The sequence below is a fragment of the Copidosoma floridanum genome, unplaced genomic scaffold (assembly GCF_036245765.1).
Source record: "Copidosoma floridanum isolate Cflo_tuat_1 unplaced genomic scaffold, Cflo_Japanese_pri ptg000006l, whole genome shotgun sequence".
Classification (NCBI taxonomy): Eukaryota; Metazoa; Arthropoda; class Insecta; order Hymenoptera; family Encyrtidae; genus Copidosoma; species Copidosoma floridanum.
The window spans coordinates 23,647,922-23,671,144 of record NW_028321883.1 but is presented as its reverse complement, the minus strand read 5'-3'; the positions used below and the strand labels follow the sequence as shown (position 1 = coordinate 23,671,144).

The window sequence follows — 23,223 nt, the reverse complement described above, 5'->3', positions numbered from 1 at the left end:
AGTTCAGTAGGCATCTCTTTTTCTTATACTCATCATAAGTCATAAGTCTCGTAACTCATATATAATAACATAACTTGTATTGTTACAAGTACAATAGGCACGCATAACATGTACATTGCATTGAAGGTGTTGATACGGGCACGTCTGCGATGGAGGAGGGTAACGGCATAACACCCTTTGTTAGGATAGGACTTTTTTTATTATTAATTTACCTGAGGCAACACTGTTTTTGATATTATGTTACTATTGAATTTTAGAGCAAGCATCTAAAATTCTTGATTTTTCCGGACCATTTTTTTATTGTTTGTCGAAGATAATCATAAGATTCTTTGATTTAAAATCATACACGTGAACATTTATTGAAAAAATTGTCAAAATATTTTTTGGACATTACAATACCTTACAGTTTAAATATAACACTAAACTTAATTTATAACATACGGTTTAAGCAGTGTGTTTCTATTATACATGTATATACATAGATACATATACATGTTTGTATATTTAATTAATTTAATTTACATACGTGAGAAGAATTAATCTGTAAATTTTTTTTTATTGTCAGGAAAAAAGATAGTTTAAAATTATTGCAAGTTAAAAATTTAATTCGTTTTTTACGTTAGTTGACTTGACTTGAAATTTTCTGAAAGTGCTATACACGTTAATGTTTAAATATCTATGAGATATTGGATTATTTCAAAAAAAGTTTTATTTCATCAAAATGCTAATCAATTGCTGATTGAGGAATATATTTATGTAAAGAATTTCCAACTGAAAAATGTTCATCACCAAACTTTATACACTGAAAAATGTAAGTGCACACTTAAAAATCGAACAAGATTAAAAAAAAAAATTTATTCAACAAGCTGGCACCGTCCAAGTGAATTCTGATGTAGGCTCTGCATACTTATGTCTAACTAGAAAAGTGGCTACTGCCTCTGCCACTTTTTCAGGTGCATCTTCTTGCACCGCGTGACCACAGGCTGTTAGAACTTGTAACTGAAATTTCCCTTGCATTTGACCAACAGTCAGCTCCCTGTCCAATCTGTCAACACCAGCGAGAAGGAGCATCTTGGGAGCTGATAATTCTAAAAATGCAGATGACAGTCCATGAAACCATCCATTCCAGTACTGCTCTGTTTTAGCTAGGTTTATCCTCCATGTGTACTTGTCAGACTTGATTGTTGTGTTTTCTTGTGAAATAGATGAAGTACTTAATTCTCCCTCCAAAATAGTACCCATGGGACCACCTAGTGGAGCAGAGTTGACATGTGTATTGGTATCAGTTGTTGGTTCAGATTCTAGATCATCTGTCCCTAAAGTCCCAGTGGCAACATTTTTTATTTGTCCTGGTACAGAAACCTTTGCAGAATGTAAATTTCTTATTTGTCCACTGCGTACGCACCACTCTATTGCCTTGGACATGGATGAAAACGATGATGGACGGGAACGCAAAAAACCTTGCATGGATCTAAGTGCGTCGATCGCTGTGCCTTCGACTACATCGATTACAACAACACCAACGACATTAGAAACGAGTGGTGCTGTTCTTACTGCAACTGCACCTCCTAGACTGTGACCAACCAAAACCACTGGTTGATTCTCTGATATCGCTTCTAATACATGAGCTGTATCTGCTGCCAATATTTCAATTGACAACTCATCATCATTAGTTGTAGTGGTACTTCCATGTCCTCGCAGATCAACTGCCATTACTCGACATGTGACCAAGCTCATTACTGATTTTGTGAACTGAGACCACGTTAGAGCACTGTAGCCTCCACCATGTAACAATACCAATAAAGGACCCTCAGTTCCTTGAATATACACATGAAACGTATCTTCATTGATGACGATAGTTTTTCTTTCACTAAAGTACTGGGTCCAAGAAACAGGTTCGTAATCTCTTTTGTGACCTTGGCCTTTATGTTGCAATAATTTTGATGACAAACTAGCTGGAGTAGGCATACTTTTAGTCTTGGACTTTACGATTTCCTTTTGCAGGTACGACATCTTGGATGATCAGACGGATTTTCGCCAGAATAAAAATTTTATATTTTAAACAATTTTTAAATGTTCACACACAATTTAGATGACAAGTAAATATTTACTTGTAGAGTCAAAATTATTTCAAGAACTGTCACGTCAATTATCAACTTGAAATTTTCTTGAAAATTCTTCGGAATGTGCCAACTAGAAGTAAGATTTCTCAAAAACACATGACTTTCAAGATACAGATTGACGAAGGATTTTGAAATAAATTTGTTTCAATGCAAAGCTTGAGGTGATTCAGTTGGCAACCTCGCAGGCATCAATCCAATCATTGTAAACGTCTAAAGGCTCCGAGAGTAGGTTTATGGTTGTCTGAAAGTCTTCTAAACAAACTCTACATGATATCCGACCTGTTTTTTTCGATTTATCCCTGAAACAATTATAAGATCGACATAATTTAACCACACTGTAGTCACAATCGCTGTACGTAAAATTTACAATGAAGCAATTGTTGAGCCAGTAAACTTATCGTAGAAGACATGCACACTACGTAAGGATTTAGCAATTGTTGTATATTGAAAACTGTAATTTATGTACCAAAATTATAAATTAACAAAATCTTCGGGTTTCAAGATAAAAGCGTGATTGCGAAGATTATCTGCAAGTAAGATGAAAACCTGCTTTCAGCAGCTAACTTAACCTAGTCCAAGGTCCAAGGTGATGGATATTTTATTCCTACAGAAAATATCCAAGTACTTACATGGAAGGGGGTGGTACCTATGGCCTGTGTGCTACCTGTGTATGGTATACTTGAATAAAATTCGAGAAACAGTAATGGTCGAGAAGAAAGGGGGGTTGGTGTGCGTGCTGAGAAAGAGAGATAGAGATTAGAGAAGACACTCGTGGGCCTCGTGGCTCGCGGTGTGGTGGTGTGTGTATAGGTATGATGTATATAATAAATGGAATGTTTACGTACATTTTAACTTCACAGGATTTTTCGTGATTGCAGAAAGGACAGTTGAACTGGGTGTCGAGGGGCATAATGGCCTTGCGCTTTGGTGGCGGCTTTCTTTTACTCTTCCTCCTTCCCATTGTTTTTTATTTATACAAATTTATTGCAATCGAAAATCGTGGCTCTCGGCTCGAACGCCGGTGCTGGTGTGCTGCTCTGCTGCTGCTCCTCTGCTTGACCGAAGAAAAGAGTATGCGCGCAAGTACTGATGAATGCGATTACGATTATTTTATTCAAGTATATGTTTACAGCACGGTTTCGAGAAGTTTATCGGCGGGTATAAATTAAGTAGTGAAATGAAAAAACACTCTGCACGCACACGCATGCATTTGACGATAAGATTACGGACCTGCAAGTGCAAATTAATAACAGTCACAACGTTATGCGACGTACCTACTACGTTCATTCATCGCAACTTGCTGCTTGCTGCTGATTGGTGGAAGTGTTTTACCAAAGTGTACCAACACTGCCACCCAAATTATTTCTATTTCAAATTGAGTAGTAAGTAGCACTTTTTTGCCCTATAATTCGCAAAATGTTGTATTTTTAAAGCCATTTTGAATAATTGTAAAAATACATTTCGCACATTTTACACACTCAATTTATTGTTTTTTTTATTTATTCTACTATTATTTATATAAACGTTAGGATGTATATGTGTATACATCAAACAATTAAGAAACAAAAAAGAATTTAAAACAGAAGGACAACAACTGTCAATTGCATAGTAAAAATATTTGGTAATTTTATTACATTGGTTCATTGGATGTTTGAAAATATGTGACATCTGACGTACTTATATATATTCTAGCCAATTGCTAAATGTCGCATCATTTTCAACGCTCAAAATTACTAAAAAAATTTACAGTGTGTGCCACAAATGTAAATAAATAGCATCAGAATAAATATAGAGTATAGATTGTCAATCTCAATCAAGTGGGGGGGAGAGTACTTAATTGTATACACACATGAGTGCTTTTTTTGCTTTCGCTTTCGGAGTTTCGGAGTTTTCTGGAGTCATGAAGTACTACACATACTATATCGACATCGTATCAGATCAGGAGGTGCTGCCACAGCTAGTATAGCGTCCAAGCCATGCGGCGAAGGTGGACCTGGAACGCACCGCGAGTTTACAATCTTCATGAGACTTTTGGCTCATTGACTTTCGCGTAAAAATATAAAATTACCCATATACCCTATACTATACACATTTCGTTGCGTGCGTGCGTGTGTGCTGATGCTGTCGCTGGTTATTTAAAAATGGCGGATGCCTCGTCTTCCGACACCACCTCCGACGACTGTTCGAACGAATGCTTATCTGACGTTTTATCGGAGAAGAACACAGAGTACGTCGTCGGGAACCCGAGATTCCCGGGCCAGCCCAGCAATCGGCATTTTCTACAAAAGCTCTTCACTCGAGAGGTACAGGATTTTATTTGTAAGCCTCCTGCTCCGCTAACTCGCTCAACCCCCTCGACCTTCGGCAAACGTGTGTGTCCTTTCCCCAGCTTCAACATTTCCCTTTTTTTTTAATTGTTACGACTTGTACCCACTCTCGAGATTATCAGCTTCTGGGACTCGAGATTTTACTCATCCAGGGCGAGTTGAATATTTTTTAATCCCTCATTACAAGAATTATTTGAATATCACGAAAAAGGGCGTTCCATTCTTCGATTGTCGTTTAAAAATATTTTCGAATCAATAACTACTGTCCTCTACCCTCTTGCCCCCCCCCCCTTTTTTTTGCACACACAAGTACTATTTAACGTTATTTTTTTTTATACAAAATGTCACGATTCGTGGTCGTGGATCACTAAAAATAAAAATTGCAGCTCGAATCCAAATCACATTTAGAATTGAACAATTTTGCAACTTTTATTTTTTCACAAAAAGTTAGGGGCACCCAATTATTTCAATAAAAATTTTTGTTCAGATAAGGGGATCAGTAAGACAGCACAACTATGCCCCAGAAGAGAGTCTGTTTTCTACATTCCCCTCGTGGCGTCATTTATCCCTGGTACACATTATTCCGAAATCGGCTCTTCAAGCAGGGTAAGCTTAGTTTTAAAGTACATGCGAACATTACAATCTACGTTGTTAAATTTTAATGTATTTATAATTATAATTACATGTTTTTACAGACACATTGTCATGGGATTAACACAGTGTGGGAGATTTTTATTAACATACACTTACAATATTGACGTTGGAGTTCCTGGAAGTCTTTTTAAATATTTTTTACACTGGTGGGCTTTTACTCCAAATAGAGTGTCTAGAAAGGTGGCTGAGGTTACTCTGTTTGGTAATTACAACATTCACAAAGAGCTTAGTATTGTTATTGCACAGTGGCCAACAGAGAGAAATAAATTGGTAATACATGGTCTCTGGTAAGTCATACTTGTGCACGTAAATACGAGTTATTCTCACCGGTTTTTCAGTATAATATGTTTTCATGTTGAATATTGTATTTTTCAGTTCTAGTTTTCAAATGCAATCTCAACAAATGGACAGAGCATTTATAACTATTACTACAGTTCCATCCCTTAGCAATTGCAAAGACTGCCAAAGTATAGCTTCTAAGTACGAAGAAGAAGGTTAGTAAAGAAAATAGATAACCATCAGTTCTCTTAATAAATGTTTATACTTTTTTTAGATTTAGCAGCTATATGGGATACCTGTGTACGTTGCAATTGCCTGCAACATGGTCTCACAGTACATACTACGTACGAAGTGATCTCCCCTTATCCACAATTTCGTGCTGATGTATGCTTAAATTATGCTAATCACATAGTGGTTAACACGGGAAATTTTTTACACGTACTCAGGGTAGACTTGGAAAATCTTAAAATAAAAAACCAGGGAATTACAGAAAAATCTAATGCAGCTATTGTTGACATTGAACAACTGCATGAAGTGGAAGAGGCAAAGGCTGAAATGTACAATAGTTTAGGTGAGAAAGATGCAACTCTTGAAAGTATTTCCGTTGTTTCTCCAAAGTGTGACTCGGCGACAACAGATTATGATTTTGTTGAAGAAACCCAGTGTAAAATAACTTATTCTATAGAACATGAACACTTAATAAATAATTCTGGCAGCAATCAAAGCGAGTATATCTGTGATATTAGTAAGTCTAGTGTAAGCTTAAGTGATAAAGCGTGTACATGCCTAGATATACAGTGTCAGTGTGTTATTTCGGGCTACGTTAGTTCACAGTCTGAGCAGCAAACAATATCGGTTAGGGATAAAATTTTACAAGACTTCTGCGAAGATGTGTCACAGGAATTAAGTATAGGAAGTGATATCATAACATTAGTGAAACATCCACCGTGCTCTCCAAGATCAACACCTCAAAGATTGCCAGCGGATTTAAAGCTTGGAACATCTTGTTTGCTAAATCCACCGTCTGATATTTTGAAAACGCGTAATTCAGAGTCTAGTCCAATTATCGATTCGCAATCTAGTGCTTCTCCGGTTAATACTTGCTTAAACATCTCTCCAATGTACTCACCTCGTAATACAGGGCTTTGCATTGGAAATGTAACGCCGTTGTCTCCTAGTCTGATGTCACCGCCAATCACCAAGTCGTTCAGGTAATATACTTGTTATTTCTCATCATTTTACAAAAAATACTTGTAATTGTTGGAAATATTTTGATTTGGTTTTTTTTTTTTCTTAATCTGTACACGCGTAGACACTCTATCGCTCGAAAACGAACCAATATAATGTCTCCAACGCCAAATTTGAATTCACCGCGAACCCGAGCGAGTCACAAAATTAATTTGGAGGCAGAAAAAGCTTACGAATTCACGGACGATGCTCAAGAGACTTGCGAAAAATTGAGTTCGTTCCGGAAACGCCGGTTGGCTGATAAAAAATACGAGTTTTGCGATGAAACCGAAGATGCAGAAAACATAGTTCCTTTTAAGCACATTCGCGATCAGTCCAAGCATCGTGGATGCCCGATACGTCAAAATTCGCCAGTTGCCTCGCCATTGCCTAACGTTCGACGACAACGAGTGGACTCGGAGCAAAGCGAGTCCGAGGACCCCGGAGCGCAAGAAGTGCAAGCTTTCAATGACGAGTATATAGCCATGAGTAAGTCTCTATTTTACACACTTTTTTGTAAAATTTTCAATCCCGTATTAATCATCATTTTATCAATCCTTTGTACTTAATCGCGTTTTCCACTGTAGCGGAGAAAAATGTACTTAGACCTCTGAATCAAAATCAACTGCCTAATCATTGCCGCGAAAGAGCTAACAAACCATGTGTAAATAATGTCTCGCCTCTGGTACCTAAAGCTACATTGAAATATCCCATAATAAAGTGTACTTCGCATTTCAAACGAAGTTACATAGACTTAGATGACGAAAGAACTTCAGTTATCACCGATGTTGAAGGTATGATCACAGAGTAAACATTTTTTATTTTTAAATAAATTATTTTTCGGTGTAGATGTTGATTTTTAACTCATTAAAATTCTCCGCCAGATGAGGAAACTGGAGGATACGTTAGCTATCAGTACATACTGCCTATGCAAGTTCATGGAGCAGATTATGTTCAAATGGGGATGATCAGCAATGCTAAAGCCGAAAAACTTGTAAGTTCTGCATCAACGAATCTAAACACAAGTTTATATGAAACTCAGTTAAATTATTAATAAAATATTATATTTTAGAATGTCCCATGTGTCTCCATACATCAAATGAGTTTCGACATTGAAACGTTTTCTCACCACATTGCTGATTGGCAGTGTAAATTGTTTGAAAAAAAATATTGGCATTGCAGCGACTATGATATTGAAATAATCGACGTGTGCTCTCTAAGTGGCGATATAATTCTCTTACTTATCATGAAAGTACAAACAAGTGAACAAAGTGGCCAAGTACAAAGGTTTGTCATTATTATGTCTTATAAGTCAAAAATATTCCTCACTAATTAACTTTGCGTTTTTGCAATTATTATTTTTAGTTTGGATGATAGAATACAGTATATTGCGGGCTGCAAATTTGCGTGGAATATAGATTCTAATTTGTACAGGATAACTGATATTTTAAAAATGAAAGAGGTGAAATCTGATTCCGCTAGATCTGATAAATCTCACGGTTCATCGACTGTACCATGGAATCCAACGAAACTAATCGTACCACAAATGAGGGAAAATATCCAACAGCCTTACGCTCGTCATGTTCGTTACTTATCTAACGAATTAACTTTACAAGGTTTGTAATATTTATATTTTTATTTGCCATTTATATACATTTTACAATAAAATTTTTACAAACATCAAGGTAAATATCTTTTTCAGATGAATCGATTACAAAATTAAAGGATTTTGATAATCTGGTCCAATTTTATGTAATGCCATTGCCTACTTCTTCTTAAATAAAGTAAAATTTATGCGATAGGCTTAATTAATTTTTTCTTAAAAGACTTCTTTTAAGTTAATATTTTTGTAAATTCTTAAATGCGTATTTATCTTTGTACATTTTATTTATTATTATGTGTGACTGTTACATATAAAACTGTGGGTGAAAAATTTTAATTCCGGTTTTAGCTTAGTATTAAAAATTGAATACAACGACAACAATATCAGACAAATTGGATTTACATCGATTGTATTTTTAATTAGCGATATATGTATATTAAAAAATGAAGCTAACAGTTTGGTCCTACAAAAAATTGTGCGCAAAAATGTGATATGAAAATATTGATGTTTACTTTACGTAAATTATTTGTAAACTAGATAACCAAGACAACAGCGAAAAGTATTTGTTGATTGAAGCAATAATTTTGTCGATTGAAGTTTTGTATTAAGAAAATACAAAATACAATAACAGTAAGGATGAATTTTATAAATAAATATTCTTAAATAAACATAAATTTTTGAGCATATTTTAATTTAATTCGGCGTCAATAAACCTTGATGATAAATATTATGATTATGTAATGGATAACAGCAAAGTATCAAAATATAAAATTATCTTTTAATAACAAAAATATTCAACAAAAATTTATACAAATATTTTGGAATTCACTTTAGCCACAGACAATGCCTCTTCCCAAGCATCTGCACACTGTTGATAGTGGGCAATTTGTTGGTCGGCCATTGATATAAGTATTTTTTTCAAATCTTTCCGTTTCTCGACATTCCATCGCTCCAAATCGCTCCGCAAATTTTCATTCGCACATTCCAGCCTATCTTGTAAGACTTCAACGACTTTAGAAATTCGAGGAATAGTTTGCGATAATCGATCTAATTTTTCATCATTTGTTTCCGTTTTCCAAAATGAATTTTCTCGACGACTCGAACCTCTACTTGCAGAACCAACGATCTATTTGAAATGTATTCATTTGAAGTTAAAAAATGCATGGATTGTTAATGTAACACTAAAGATAATTTTAATTACTGTTCTTTCTTTCAAATGTTCTGTTTCTGCTTTTCTTTTTGTCAATTCTTCAGTTGCTAACTCATATTCGATTTGCATTGCATCCCTCCGAATCAATGCATCTTTCACAGCATCAACGTAAGCAGTGTATTCTCTTTCTTCATTGACAATAGAACCTAATAACTTTTGATGTGCTTTTGCATTGGATTCAACCGCACTGGCAACAGCCTGTAAAATATGTTTCAATTCTGGTTCTGAAGTTGACCACTGGGTAAATACAGGATGCAGTTGATGTAACTCTGCAGTGTAATCTGAGAACGTGCGAAAAAAAACAAATTAAGAGATTTAAATGAATAACCTTACAAACGTATCATCCACATTTACCTTGTCTTTCTCTGTGTATTCTCTGACTTATTTTGTCAATGGTATTTAATTTTTCACTTAAAATCGCACAATAATCTTTTGCTTGCTCAAATTCTTTGTACGGCTGTCTCAAGACTCCAGTACTTAAACTTTGCAGCGAATCGGTTATTTTATTCTGAGCTTGGCTTCTACAGTGAACCATAAATTCCTTTAATTATAAAAAAAAGATTAATAAATAATAATAATTAATAAAAACCCAGATGAATTTTGACAAACTTACAGCATGAGTGGCAGTGAGAAAAATGTTCAAGTTTTTGTCACAACTCAGAATAGGATGATTAATAATCCTATTTAAAAATACATGTAACAACTTCATTCGGACCAGTATAAATTCTTTGGAATAACGGTCGAGCGCCAAAAGGAAATGTTTGCCTGGCATAGGCTGCAAAAGAATAATTCTTAATTAGCACGTTGAATCGAAAATACATTATAGAATTGTTTTTTCTCAAAGCAGGTGGTATCTTACTGGAATTATGTGAGCTGGATAAGTTTCCACCAACTTCTCTCGTAGCCATTTAAAATCATTATAACGCTTCCTTACGATGAATTCTCCTTCTTTGAATTCGGATCTCGTCGACTGGAGGTAAATGTAAATACAGTGTATCAAGTCTATTAGCTAAAGAGAGTAGTTAATATAACCAAGGTAATAATAAGTGTATCGAAATGGTTTTTACTTTGGTCGTGATTCGGAACGTAACGTAAGTCTCGAGGGTCTCGACATGTTTCTGAGGATTGTCGACTTTGACTTGAAGATCTCGCAGGTCAACGTTGGAATCTGACGTCTCCTGATCCGGAAAGGTCGAGAAGCTCTCGATGGACGGTGAGGCGACCTGCGGGAAATTTAGTTATATACGTGTATACGCCCAACAAAATGTCTCAAAACAAACAAGTGTAATCCTTACGACGGAGCCTTCGAAGGACGTGCTGTAGCTGGAGGCGGCGTCATCTGGCTTGGCACTCTTCTCCGTGAGCGAGCACGAGCTGATTTCCAGGATAGCCGAGTCGCCGACGAGCTTCTGATGGTCGACTTCGTCTGGCTCGCTATCGGTCGGTGTCATCATGTTTACCTTTTAACTATGACAGATCACATGCGGCAGGTGATCCACCGAAGCAAACTGTTGCTATTATTAGCTCTATTGACATTTTGACATACCTCTGACACGATACGTTAAGGGCGAGTTTACATAATCCACTTGGAACACCCTCCTTTTTTTTTTTTGTGTATAAGTACAAGTATGATTTGCCTGGACAAAATCGGTAGATTTGAAAAACGCGCTTTTTGTATCTTTCTAAAATTGTTCAATTTACAATAAAATTAATTTACTTACAAGTATAGTGCATCTCTTATATTTGTTTCCTTTTGGGGTGAAATAAAAAGCAAAGAGCAAAAGTACCGAGTATCGGTGGCAAAAGGTAAAAGGTTCTAAAACAGCTGCTCTCTATAAATATATACGGATCGGTAAACAAATGAAGCGCAAAATTTTTGCACGAAGCCGCATTCTGTCACTGTTTTCGCGAGATGTCCGAGAAAAAAAAACGAGGTTATATATTGTTGTTGAAAAAGTAAAGCCGAATAATAAACATTTTTCTCCTGGGAAACCGTATCTCCGGGGTAACCCGAGCATCCATTATTGCGACATAATATTAATAAATCGGAGAGCGCACAGTGCCAAATGGGCAGCTGGAAGGCGAACGATGCCTCGTTTGATGATCTGTTCGACGACGACGACGACGATGTCCTCATCATACCTCCGGACGACTCGAGCCTTCAATCGTCGGTTGATCCGATCACACATTCCCTTCATTCGGAGGAGTCCTACTTGATACTTGAAAACGGCGACTTTTTCGATTATGGTGAGTTTAACTTACCCACAATGACGAATTTTTCGTTTCAGTACACCCATTTTTTTTCTTTCTTTTCTTTCCTTCGTCTGGTTTTAACATGACATATAACAAATCAATTTTTCAACGTTTTTAATTTTCATTGAAAAATATTATCTTCGTCCTAGTACGTATCAAAATTGTTTTTACTTTGAATAAAAACGAATTAAGGTATTGTGCCATACACATTGCGCTGATTCCGCAAAAATATTTGGCGATTTATCGAAATCGATTGTTAAATCGGTATGAGTATCGTATGAGCGACCCACATCTTTGTACCAAATTACAATTATAATAATAATGTATACAAGTAGAGTCTAGCCATAAAGAGTCTCTTTGGGCTTTCCCATTAAAACCATATACCTACTATATCATGCGCACCCGACACATTTTTTTTAATTCCCTGACACGCGTATACAGAGGCAGGTCCACTTTCTTCGCAGAGAAAAAAATCAATAAGTAACGTAAAAAAAAAAAAAAAAAAAAAAACCTTGACTCGAATATTTTACTGATACTTAAGTAAGCGAGGGTTTACTTATGGTGAAAAGCAAAAAATGTCCTATGCGAGAGTAAAAATTGTTTGTCCAGTGTGATGTGTCAATGTAGATCTCAACGATAGTATCGATCCTTACTAGCCCGGGAGTACAGCGATTGTTGTACTAATTGTTAAAATAATAATCAACATTTGTCATTTGGTCACACATGTAATATATACACGCGTAAAAAAAAAACTACGATAACAAATGTATCGACAAAAATTATATACGCAAAGTTCGAAGTATCGAAAAAAAAAAAAAAACAAAAAAAAAAAACAGGAAGTAGGGAAAAATCAAAGTCGAGCTTTTTAAATCGTTCGCGAACCCGATTTGAAAAAGAGCGCGAAAACATGGCTGTAGTTTGAAATCACACACACACACACAAACACCGTCGACTCGGTCTCTTTCTCTCATCTGTGTATAGCAGATGTGATGTATTGCGATGCCGTAGCCAAGGAGACGAGCACCGAAGCAGCAGAAGCAGCAGACGGGCAAAGCACACGCATATAATATATTATATCTGCCCATACGCACGGGCATTCAGTAGTAAAGAAAGGATATAAGACGGACGGGAGGAGAGTTGACATCGGGGAAGAGAAAAAAAAAACCTGTTCTTGCGGGGCAGGTATCGAGGGGGGGGGAGGGGGTGGGTGTAAAAGGAAAAGCCTTGGGCTACGGGGAGACGTGCGAGTGTACATCGTCGCCGAGGAGGTGCGATCGGCCCGAGCTTCAGGGCGCTCCGCGTTGACCCGGCGTGCCAACCCCCTCACCCCGGCTGGCCGATGGCTACGACGTTTCCCGGGTGACGGGAGGAGAGGACGCGCGGCGCCAACTCATCGCCCCGGACATTCATGAAGCCAGGTAGGGAAGAGCACCCCGAGCCCTTTGCCTCCTCCTTGTCACGCTCCTCTCTCTCTCTCTCTCTCTCGCCCCCGAAAGCTGTTCGTACCTACCTTCCGACCCCCCCCCTGGACTATCCTGTGGTTTTTCACCGAGCTTTTTTTTCCGCGGTGCATGATTTAGCGTATATTATAATATAAGTATGTGCGAGCACAAACTCATTTCGTAAGAGCATGCAGTGGGTCGTGTGTATATACGACGATACACGTACACACATATTATACGGTATAACGTGTGCGATGGCAGCTGCTTTTTGCTTTACCTCTCTATATACCATATGCACATATTATGTATCTTTCTCTCTTTTTTCTATGTGTATAGTACTTTGTGTACCGTGTTGCGGAACATCGCTTTCGTCTTTTGCTGAGTTTTGAAAAACAATAAACAATAACCATTTTCATCTCGTTTGCTTAACGGGGTTGTACTTGGCAATGCTTTGGAAAACAAAAAAAAAAAAAGAAAAGTTTGCCGAGCAAAGTAGGCGAAAGATCGATCAATTGTGCCGTTCAAGCTCTTGGGGTAGGTTGTGTACCATGGGGGAAAAAAAAAAATTTGCGGTATCCGGTAGTTGGACGATCGAAAGATAATTTTAGAGTGTTATTTTTATCGGTGTTTGTATACTCTTGAAAAATCCGATTTATCGTAGGGACCGATCGGTGAGTTCAATTTAATTATTTTAAACTCGTGTCCGATAGTAAAAACACACAAGAACATAAGTATAAGTACTGACGAGAGGAAACAAAAAAAAAAAAAAAAAACATGCAATGATAAAAAAAAAAATAAATAAACCTCGCATGGGAGATTATTCAACGTACATTTTACATATACGTGCATGTCGCATGTACACGTACTCGGACAATGGGTACATATTGTAATGGTACGAGGAACCGAGTGTGTATACATATATACGTCCATCTGCAACGGGCGATAGATAATTGCACGTAATAAAAGATATACGTATACATATATATGGGGATAAAGGCTCTTGTACATATATTTGTACATATACACGTGTATACACGCACGAAGCCGTATCGAGATTTCCAATTAAAGTGGGCTCTCTCTATCAATCTCGTCAATGCAATCAGCCACGCGTACGTAAGCGCACTGCCCCTAATGCAAAAACTCCCTCCCTTTCCCATCGCATATATCTCACTTTTATTTTCGCTTTATGAATTACCTATACGTATACACATATATGTATGTATGTACGTATTATACAGGCACCACTAGTATATTATACCTACTCCTCCCTCCGGCACCAGCTATTATTGTTATATACGCGCACACAACATATTATATATTACATGTGTGTGTATTGTACGCAGACGGGCTATTCGCGAGTAATAAAAAAAAAAAAAAAAAAAAGGAGACACCCTCCTTCTCTCCTTGATCGTGTGTGTATGTATAATACGTATAAATCAAGACCACCAAAAAAAGAGCCGGTCGGTCGTTCCTCTGATCAGAGGAGACCAACACTCGTTGCCCCAAACTCCGTTCAATTGAACGTTTTTATTCATCTTTCGATCGTGTAAGTATAGGTATATTATACACCTATACCCATTAAATGTAAAAAAGCTCCCTCCTCGACACACTCCGTTATACACGTGACGAAAGTTTTCGGTTCGTTGGGTGCACATTGTTGTACATTATTGTTTTCACGTGTTAAAACGTGAGACTATGTCGGTTGTATATTTAAAAAAAAGAAAAAAAAGTGTACACATCACCTATTTAAATGTACATACATGTGTGTATTCCCATCGCATTTCCATGCATATACACAGGTACAACATCTAAACACGTGGCTCGAAAGGTATCAAACGAATTCGGGTGTATGCTTGGGGCAGGGGATGATCGCTACATAGGTATACATATTAATATACACCACCAGCTGTATATGTAGTAATAATACTTTGGCGATCGCAGGTAGGTAGTGTGTTGCACGTAACGGGGGAGGGAGGGATCTGTACGGGGTATTATACTACAGTTGAAAGAGAGAAAGGGCATGGCAATAACGGCAGGTACAATATACACCTACGTGTATACGTATATATATATACCTACATCAGCAGCTTGCTTATACGCGAAGAGGGTTGCGACGGGACAGCAACGTTACGCGCAGCCAAGGGAGCGTGACTTTACGATTGCGGGGCCAGGTGCTCTGGTATACCCTCTATATATATAATGTCTGTCTGTCCGGCCCGGTGCTGTACATATATGTGTATACCTATACGCATACAGCTGCGTACGGGGGTGAAGCATATGCGCGCTTTTACATATATATATACCCTACTCCACTTCCTCTCTATTCCTCCCTCCCGCAACAAAACCAACACCCTCTCAGTTCTTGAAGACGCGGTGCGGTGGTATAGCGATGCAGGTATACACACATATTTATACATTAGATGTGTAAATGCATGGTGGCCAACGGTCCTCGGGTGATAAATATACAATACATTTATCCAACATATACGTATATGTGTATGCTACCGACTTACCGAGTAGATGGTACAGATGCACGTTGAGACTGTCTTATACGATCCCGGTCGATCGTCTTGCGAGCATCGGCCGATCTCTCGATCGTTTCACACGCGCACGCGTTAACCCTCGTGAGACGATAGGTATACGTATGTATACACGTATAAATGTATAATATTATAGTTATTGCGATCTCGATCTCGATCCACGCGTACCTGTACTTACATGTTGGCATATAATTATATAATCATTGTGTTGGTTGGATTGACCGAAAAATCAGTGGTAAAGTCCGTTTGAGGTCAGACGCGCTGCGCTTTTTTGGTCCCCGTGCGAGGACACAACAGCAACAAAGTAAGATTTTAATATATTACACATAATATATAACACATCATTGCTTCGAAACATTTAACAATAATAACACGTGCCAATAATTATATAAGTACCCTCAAGTATATTTATGTATGTGTATATATAATGTATATATGTATATAATCGAGCCGATGATGATGATGATGATGAGCAACGAACGCGCCCGCGCGTTTCTCTCACCTGTATACTGTCACCTGGGTAACCCTCCTCCCCCTCCCCCTTTTTTTTTCCTTTTCGTTTGGGCAAAGGGTGACCGCTACATATCCATTCGGCAATTTTGCACTCGGGCCCCGGAGCTAGAAGAGCAACGCGGATAATAAATAAATCCATCCAACAGAGAACGATCGTTACGAAAACCTGTTATTCCTTTGATCTTGGAACATGAAGAAAGATGCCCGGGTATATATTACACCTATATGCATTGTAGCGGGCTCCCATATATAGCTTTCGGATTGATTATTGTGAAACTCACGGGGGATGCAGCGTGGCTCCCCCATATTATACGTGTATATATACGTATTACAGTAAATTAAAAAGGTATTAGATTTAGTGCACATATTTACATAGGGAGGAGGAAATTATTATTACCATTACTACTGCCTATATACGTGTACATAATATATATATATATATATATATATATATATATCGACGGCTGATCTCTTTCCCCGTGGAGGGGTTGTCCCAGGTAGTAGGATAACGTATACGTATCGCAGGTGGTTGGCAATGAATCCGATCGTTTTATTGGTGTTTGTACTGGTACATGTTGGAGCGATAGGATACACCACCCAATATATACGTACCTTAATGCCACCTAATTGCCCCCCGCCAAATTGAAGCCCCATAACCCGGTCCTTGAGAGCCGGCAGCGTGTGCGCGTGTAATAACGTTGTGCGTATCTCCCTCTTTGTGTATAATATATACCTGATGCGCTGCGCTCGGCTGTAATCACGGCCAGTCGGTCAGGCTACGATGCTGCGAATTAAATGTATACAAGTGACTACCTGCAAACGAATGATTAATTACAACGAGTATTACTTAGGAAACACGTAGATTTTTTTTTATTTTTTTTTTATTAAATGACGACTGTAACGAAACCGACAGCTATATACGCATATACATACGATGGAGGGGGGGAGTATAATATATATCACGCGTGTGTGATGTATGACGAATTCGAGAGACAAATGGATGCTTTTAGATTTTTAATACTCGACGCTTACATGAGCAAACATAAGTATATTCACGCGCTTTTACCCGAATCGTATACGTAGGTGTATATATTACATTTCCAACATGACGTGAACATTTGTATAAAGATGGAGCGCTTGTTTTTTTTTTTTTTTTTTTTTTTTCTACATTGTTATATCTAGACCTTTTGAATCTACATGGTACCTACTGCCTGCCGGCTGCGAGTATTTACAATTGTTTGCGTATGCTTCCAACTGCAATGAGAAAAAGCCAAGAGCTTATTTTAAAAAGGTTACGCTATACCTCCCAACACACCACTCCTTTGTTATAATAATATACCATATAATGTATTATAGATTACTTTATTTGGTGTACTCTTTTTCGGCTCGTCACGACATATTTATGATATGCACAGACACTTGTTGGCCATTTTCCTCATTATTGAATACATGTGTGTGTATATATATATATATATGTGCGTGTGCCAAATTTTCGACTGACCATGAAATCTTTCGTGCTTGTTAATTGTTTGACATAAACATATTTACATCATTATCATAAAAGCTCGTACATCATTGCTCATTATCCTTTTAAAACCCGTTATTTTTTTTCCGTTAATTTAAATAATTTTTCCGCAAAATCGAGCTTGTAGTGATCGCACTAATCAACCGTAGTCTTGAGAGTGCGTATTTGATTTATGAATGATTGCAGGGGTCGTGATCTCGAGTGTAAAAGACACCGGTTGTCTGTGAATTTCAGAGCCATCCCCGCAGAAACAGAGAAGCCGAAGTGGCGGTGATACAGATTGCGAGGAGAAAGGCGAGGGAGTGATCGCCATGACTACCACGGGGGCCCAATATGCTCTGTCAGCATCCACTGGAACTGCCAATGGCGGGAGTAACTCAGCAGTGGGAGTCGACAGCACCAAGTCAAGCGTCGTCGTTGTTACCACCTCGAATTCAAATGGCAACGGCAACGTACCACAGTCACAAGCTGCGAGGGGCCAACAGCTAATAACTGTAGTCACCGGTGACCCATCCAGTCCAAATAACTTGCAACCCATACAGGTACATATTACATGCACACGCGCTTGATCTTTCATTGTTTTGAGACGCGCGACAAGTGAATTTGAAATTTTTTTATCAAATTTTGCGTTCAGTTGTTGGTTCAAGACTCGCTGGACGCAGCCGCTGATTCGTCGAATGGATCATCGGGCACACAGGCCCACGTGACTGCCCAAGTTGTGGTCAATACGACGCACACTGGTCAACATACCCTCGTGGATTCGGATATTGCATCGACCTCGGCTGGACACACAATCGTCAGTGGCTCGCCTCACTACATCACCGTGACGGGTAATTTTTTTTTTCTTTTTCTTTCTTTCTTTCACATATACCGAAAAATAAAAAATAAAAGTCACTTACGACACGGATATTGATCAACTGATTTGGTGTTGCATTTTCCCATAAAAAATTCATATTCATGTGGGCTTACTGTAATTTCCACGTTTTTCACTTCACATTGGCTTTGCTAGGCACCAGCGAATCACCATCATACGCATCCCTCACAACAGCCGTAGGTGAGGGACATTTAAAATGCATACGAAATTGTATTTTGTTTTCAATATTTTTAACCATACCTATACGCATTGACGATAAATGTTTCGAGCTTTTGGAATCAATCAATCAGTTGGACGTTTTTCAAATTGTTTCCATCCAAAGTGTCTAGTGAAGATAATTGTGCATGGGCAACAGTAACTCTCTCGATGTCGTATTCCTCGCATATTTCATTAAAATAATTTATCGTTTGTCTGATATCTGTACTTCTATACTAAAAAAAAAAAAAAAAAAAAAAAAAAAAAAAAAAAAAAAAAAAAAAAAAAAAAAAAAAAAAAAGAAGCGCAAAAACAAATGATTGATGTTTAGTGCCAGGCGACGCAGACGCCGTGGGGTCCGACTCAGTTACTCATCCCACGTATGTTCAATATGTCGAGGGCGATGGATCCACGTACATACCGGCGAATGGACAGATGTAATTGTTTGAAATCAACTTACTCTCGTGGCAAGTAAAAAACAAAAAGACGAAACATAAATAACACTTTTTCGTTTTTCAGGACGTATCCTGTGTACGCGGTTGGCGAGGCCGGGACAATGTACACTTCCGCCTCGAACCAATACTACACTTCGACTTCCACACCTGTAACTTACGCCCAGGTAAGATACTCCTAATTTTTTATTCCTGCCATTTTTTTCACTATTAACTTTTAAATTTCATACCAACACATCCTCCAATTGAAAAAACAATGTTAACGCGTAATTCAGGTAACCGGCTCGAGTACAACGGCGGGACAGCTATTATCCCAAGGCAATGGGACTTACTTGATCCAACAGAGCGTCGTGGATGGCGATCCAACGACGCACACCCTCATAACTGCCGCAGCAGCTCGTGCAAGTCCTCAAACCGAAAGTGCCGTAAGTTTCCAACATTTTTTTGTTTGTTTTATTCTCCCCTCATCGATGAGCTTGGATAAATCGACTAAAGTAAAATAATAATGATAAACATAAACGTAACTAATGAACCATTAACCACTCATGTACTAACAAAACAATCATTTACGTTGCTTCAAATATACACATTATTGCTTCTATATACATCAATAATCCTATGGAGAAAAAAAAAAAATTTTACCTTAACTAAAGAAACGAAAAAAAAAAAAAAAAAAGCTTTAACTGAAGAAAAGTCGTGACTAACGACTAAACGTTGTACATGCGAGTTGTTTCCTGTGTAATTGTGTAACAATGCGACGGCGAAAAATCGTCGCGTATAGGTTGTACATGTCATATACGGGTTTTTTTCATAGGAAGCTGTTGTTAGTGGGGGTGGGGCGTACTTGATTAGCGGCAACTCGGCGAGTGGCCCGGTCAACGTGGAAGACGCTGCTACCGCCGCGGCTAACATGACGCATGCCACTAGAGTCTCCCAGGCCACCGTAAGCCATAGCGACTCCCCATTTGTTAGCTACTTTCATTATATTACATACGCACTATACCTACTAATCGCCAAAAGCACATGTGACGCTTTGTGCATGACACCTTTTTTTACCTTTTTCTTTTTTTTTTTTTTGCACCTTTGTCGTGTCTCCTCCATGTGCACTCCTGATGCTTATCTCCTTGTTTTTCACTGTTTAACTAAATGTTTCTTGAGCTCTCTTCCTTTACACTCAGATTCGTAATCACCCAGGTACTGTTTATTATTTATTTCTTTTTTTTTTTTTCAAACAGCAACTTGGTCGTTTTTGTTCTGTTTTTGTTTTTAGTGTTTGAATTTAAAAATGCACATATTATTGTCTCTTATGTAAAAAAGAAAAAAAATATAATAATAATAATGCACAAGTGTGAATATGTCGCGATTACATGTACACGTAGCGTTGCAACAGATGTACTGTAAAACTCTTTTGGGCATAGGTGCAATGGTTGCTGGAGAATTACGAAACAGCCGATGGAGTGTCGTTACCCAGATCAACGCTCTACAATCACTACCTCCGGCATTGCTCGGACAACAAGTTAGACCCCGTGAACGCAGCTAGCTTCGGAAAACTCATTAGATCTGTATTTTTGGGTCTGCGCACGCGACGACTCGGAACTCGGTAAATCTTTTATTACTAAGGAATATTGGAATCTATTTCTTCTTTTTTTTTTACCTTTACTTGTTTGATGTTCCAGGGGCAACTCGAAGTATCATTACTACGGTATACGAGTGAAGCCGAACTCGCCTTTGGTGATGTTGAACGAGGACGGCACGTCGAGGCAGCAAACATCGTCGAACTCACAGTCCAACAAGCGCGTGAAATTCGTGAATCAAAAGCAAACGGAAACGTCGTACGAGTCGACAAACGCACAGTCGCAAAACAACGCCAACGTGACGTCCAATGCCTCGCCGCCGCAGTACCATCAGTACTTGGGCGAGGCGAGTTGCGCGATACCCGAGTTTCCCGAAATCGAGGTCAGCCACAGCTCGTCCCTGCCCGTCGATTGCACTTTGGAGGACATCGACACCTTCCGAAGTATATACCGAGAGCACTGCGAGGCTTTCCTCGACGCGGTGCTTAATTTCGAGTTCGCCACCATCGAGAGCCTGTGGCGCGAGTTCTGGCGCAGCCAGGACAACAACAACGGCGACGAGTGCGAGGAAGAAAAATACTTGTCCAAGTAACTTTTTTTTTTTTTTTTCCGGTTACGAAGAAATCGATACTTTCCCGGGAAAATTACAATTTTTCGTTTGTTGCAGAACAAAGCTTTACCAAATTTGCAAATGCGCCGAAGTTCAAGACTTCATCAAACGAGTCGACTTTACGTTTTACCAAAATCTCGTTGAGGTGCTGATGCCCGATGTTCTGAGGCCTATACCAAGTGAGTTGATTAGTTTGGAAACGTTATAAACAAAAAACGAAAAATACATACATCGAACAACCTAATACTTTTTAGGTCCTTTAACGCAATCTATAAGAAACTTTGCTAAAGGCTTGGAGTCCTGGTTAACTTCAGCTATGAATGACTGTCCCGAAGAAATGACTCAAATCAAAGTTGGTTTGATTTTATTTATTTTTTATTTTATTTTTTACGTGAATTTTCATTAAAAAATAAAATGTTTTTTTACAGTTGACAGCCGTATCCGCGTTTGCTCAGACTTTAAGAAGATACACATCACTTAATCATTTGGCACAGGCAGCTAGAGCCGTGCTTCAAAATAATAATCAAATCAATCAAATGTTGGCAGATTTGAATCGTGTAGATTTTCATAACGTTCAGGAACAGGTATTTCAACAAGTTTTTTTGTTGTTGTTTTTTACGTATCCAGATATTCTGATTGCTCGTGTATTCGGTTGCATATAGGCTTCCTGGGTTTGTCAGTGCGATTACAGTGTGGTCCAGCAATTGGAAGCGGATTTCAAAGTTACGTTGCAGCAGCAAAATTCGTTAGAACAGTGGGCCGTATGGTTGAAAGGCGTCGTAACGCAAGTTTTACAGCCTTACGAGGGCAAACCTACGTTTGCCAAAGCCGCACGACAGTTCCTGCTTAAGTGGTCTTTTTACAGTTCAATGGTTATAAGGGATTTAACTTTAAGAAGTGCCGCAAGTTTTGGATCTTTTCATCTTATACGCTTACTTTATGATGAGTACATGTTTTACTTGATCGAACATCAAGTAGCCATTTCCACAGGTACCACACCAATCGCTGTTATGGGAGATGTGAGTATCCAAATAATACATATTATTTGCGTGCGTGTAACAAAAAGTTATTTGAATTTTGTATTTTATTCGACAGAAGAGTCAAAACTGTTCCATGATTAACGTATTTGGATCTAATGGAGGTAACTATTTAGTTGATTTTGGTAATTGTAACTTCAAATTGTACTCCATCGTTGAGAAAAATATGATATTCCCTTGATTTCAGATGCATCAAATATCTGTCCATCGAAACGTGTAAAGCTGAGCTAACTGTGTATTTGGGCCCAATGAAATCATCCAAAAACTAGTAGGCGTAAAGAAAATGTTTGCTAAGCAAAGTGTATATTTAATAAGAAGATGAACTGGCCTACCAAAACAAACTAGTCTCTTAAATTAGTTTTATATTTAAAGAAAAAGAAAAAAAAGAAGGAAACAAAAAATAACCGTATTGTAATGAAGATGTTGAAATTTCTACATATTGCTCATACATTTATTACTTAGGAATGCTGCTTAATTTATGTGATATAAGAGTAAGAGTAAATTTATAATAAGGCCTTACATGCGTTCCAAACGCACAACGTCTTTGTAAGTATAGTTTTGTGCACTATACCATTTTAAATATAAATCCAATGACCAAGGCTATTCATGAATCATGTTATTTTTAAACAATTATCTTACAAAACAGTCGTATTTCTTTAACTTGTATTTAATTACAAATACTCATTACGAATAATTTTTTGGTAAGTCGTTCTTTTGCTCTTTAAATGGTTGAAAATTTTTTGATTCATAAATAACAAAAAAAAAATTTAGTTGATTATTTTGTT

General features: G+C 38.0%; 5 protein-coding genes across 7 annotated transcripts; 2 read left to right on the top strand and 3 right to left on the bottom strand.

Annotated features, from left to right (window-relative positions):
- Nucleotides 1-312: 312 nt before the first annotated feature.
- Nucleotides 313-2,015, bottom strand: LOC106640259 (protein phosphatase methylesterase 1). Its single transcript, XM_089598574.1, has one exon. The coding sequence runs from the start codon at nt 2,011-2,013 to the stop codon at nt 859-861; it is 1,155 nt and encodes a 384-aa protein (XP_089454700.1). The 5' UTR covers nt 2,014-2,015; the 3' UTR covers nt 313-858.
- A 273-nt stretch (nt 2,016-2,288) lies between these two features.
- On the bottom strand, nt 2,289-3,396 carry LOC106640260 (transcription elongation factor 1 homolog). Its single transcript, XM_014354234.2, has 2 exons — nt 2,969-3,396; nt 2,289-2,422 (listed from the first exon to the last, which is right to left on the bottom strand). Exons 1-2 carry the CDS (start codon nt 3,082-3,084, stop codon nt 2,290-2,292), a joined length of 249 nt encoding a protein of 82 aa, XP_014209720.1. The 5' UTR covers nt 3,085-3,396; the 3' UTR covers nt 2,289.
- An 815-nt stretch (nt 3,397-4,211) lies between these two features.
- LOC106640210 (uncharacterized) lies at nt 4,212-8,887 on the top strand. Of its 2 annotated transcripts, XM_089598398.1 has the most exons (12): nt 4,212-4,426; nt 4,938-5,056; nt 5,146-5,391; nt 5,480-5,598; nt 5,658-6,464; nt 6,525-6,594; nt 6,696-7,099; nt 7,198-7,404; nt 7,495-7,604; nt 7,683-7,897; nt 7,976-8,226; nt 8,313-8,887. In XM_089598398.1, the coding sequence occupies exons 1-12, from the start codon at nt 4,265-4,267 to the stop codon at nt 8,387-8,389; spliced, it is 2,787 nt and encodes a 928-aa protein (XP_089454524.1). In that variant the 5' UTR covers nt 4,212-4,264; the 3' UTR covers nt 8,390-8,887. The 2 variants fall into 2 exon arrangements, with proteins under 2 accessions (XP_089454524.1, XP_023244987.2); XM_023389219.2 differs by having other exon boundaries at nt 5,658-6,594.
- Nucleotides 8,888-8,971: 84 nt separating this feature from the next.
- On the bottom strand, nt 8,972-10,968 carry LOC106640291 (sorting nexin-7). Its single transcript, XM_014354272.2, has 7 exons — nt 10,719-10,968; nt 10,491-10,646; nt 10,283-10,393; nt 10,037-10,198; nt 9,778-9,964; nt 9,415-9,704; nt 8,972-9,339 (listed from the first exon to the last, which is right to left on the bottom strand). The coding sequence occupies exons 1-7, from the start codon at nt 10,875-10,877 to the stop codon at nt 9,019-9,021; spliced, it is 1,386 nt and encodes a 461-aa protein (XP_014209758.2). The 5' UTR covers nt 10,878-10,968; the 3' UTR covers nt 8,972-9,018.
- A 1,975-nt stretch (nt 10,969-12,943) lies between these two features.
- On the top strand, nt 12,944-22,840 carry Rfx (regulatory transcription factor Rfx). Of its 2 annotated transcripts, XM_089598873.1 has the most exons (16): nt 12,944-13,094; nt 17,931-18,238; nt 18,331-18,526; nt 18,706-18,750; nt 19,097-19,202; nt 19,285-19,384; nt 19,493-19,642; nt 20,032-20,160; nt 20,636-20,817; nt 20,894-21,379; nt 21,459-21,580; nt 21,656-21,753; nt 21,830-21,985; nt 22,064-22,420; nt 22,497-22,542; nt 22,626-22,840. In XM_089598873.1, the coding sequence occupies exons 1-16, from the start codon at nt 13,085-13,087 to the stop codon at nt 22,667-22,669; spliced, it is 2,535 nt and encodes an 844-aa protein (XP_089454999.1). In that variant the 5' UTR covers nt 12,944-13,084; the 3' UTR covers nt 22,670-22,840. The 2 variants fall into 2 exon arrangements, with proteins under 2 accessions (XP_089454999.1, XP_089455001.1); XM_089598875.1 differs by lacking the exons at nt 18,706-18,750; nt 20,032-20,160.
- The last annotated feature ends 383 nt before the right edge of the window (nt 22,841-23,223 follow it).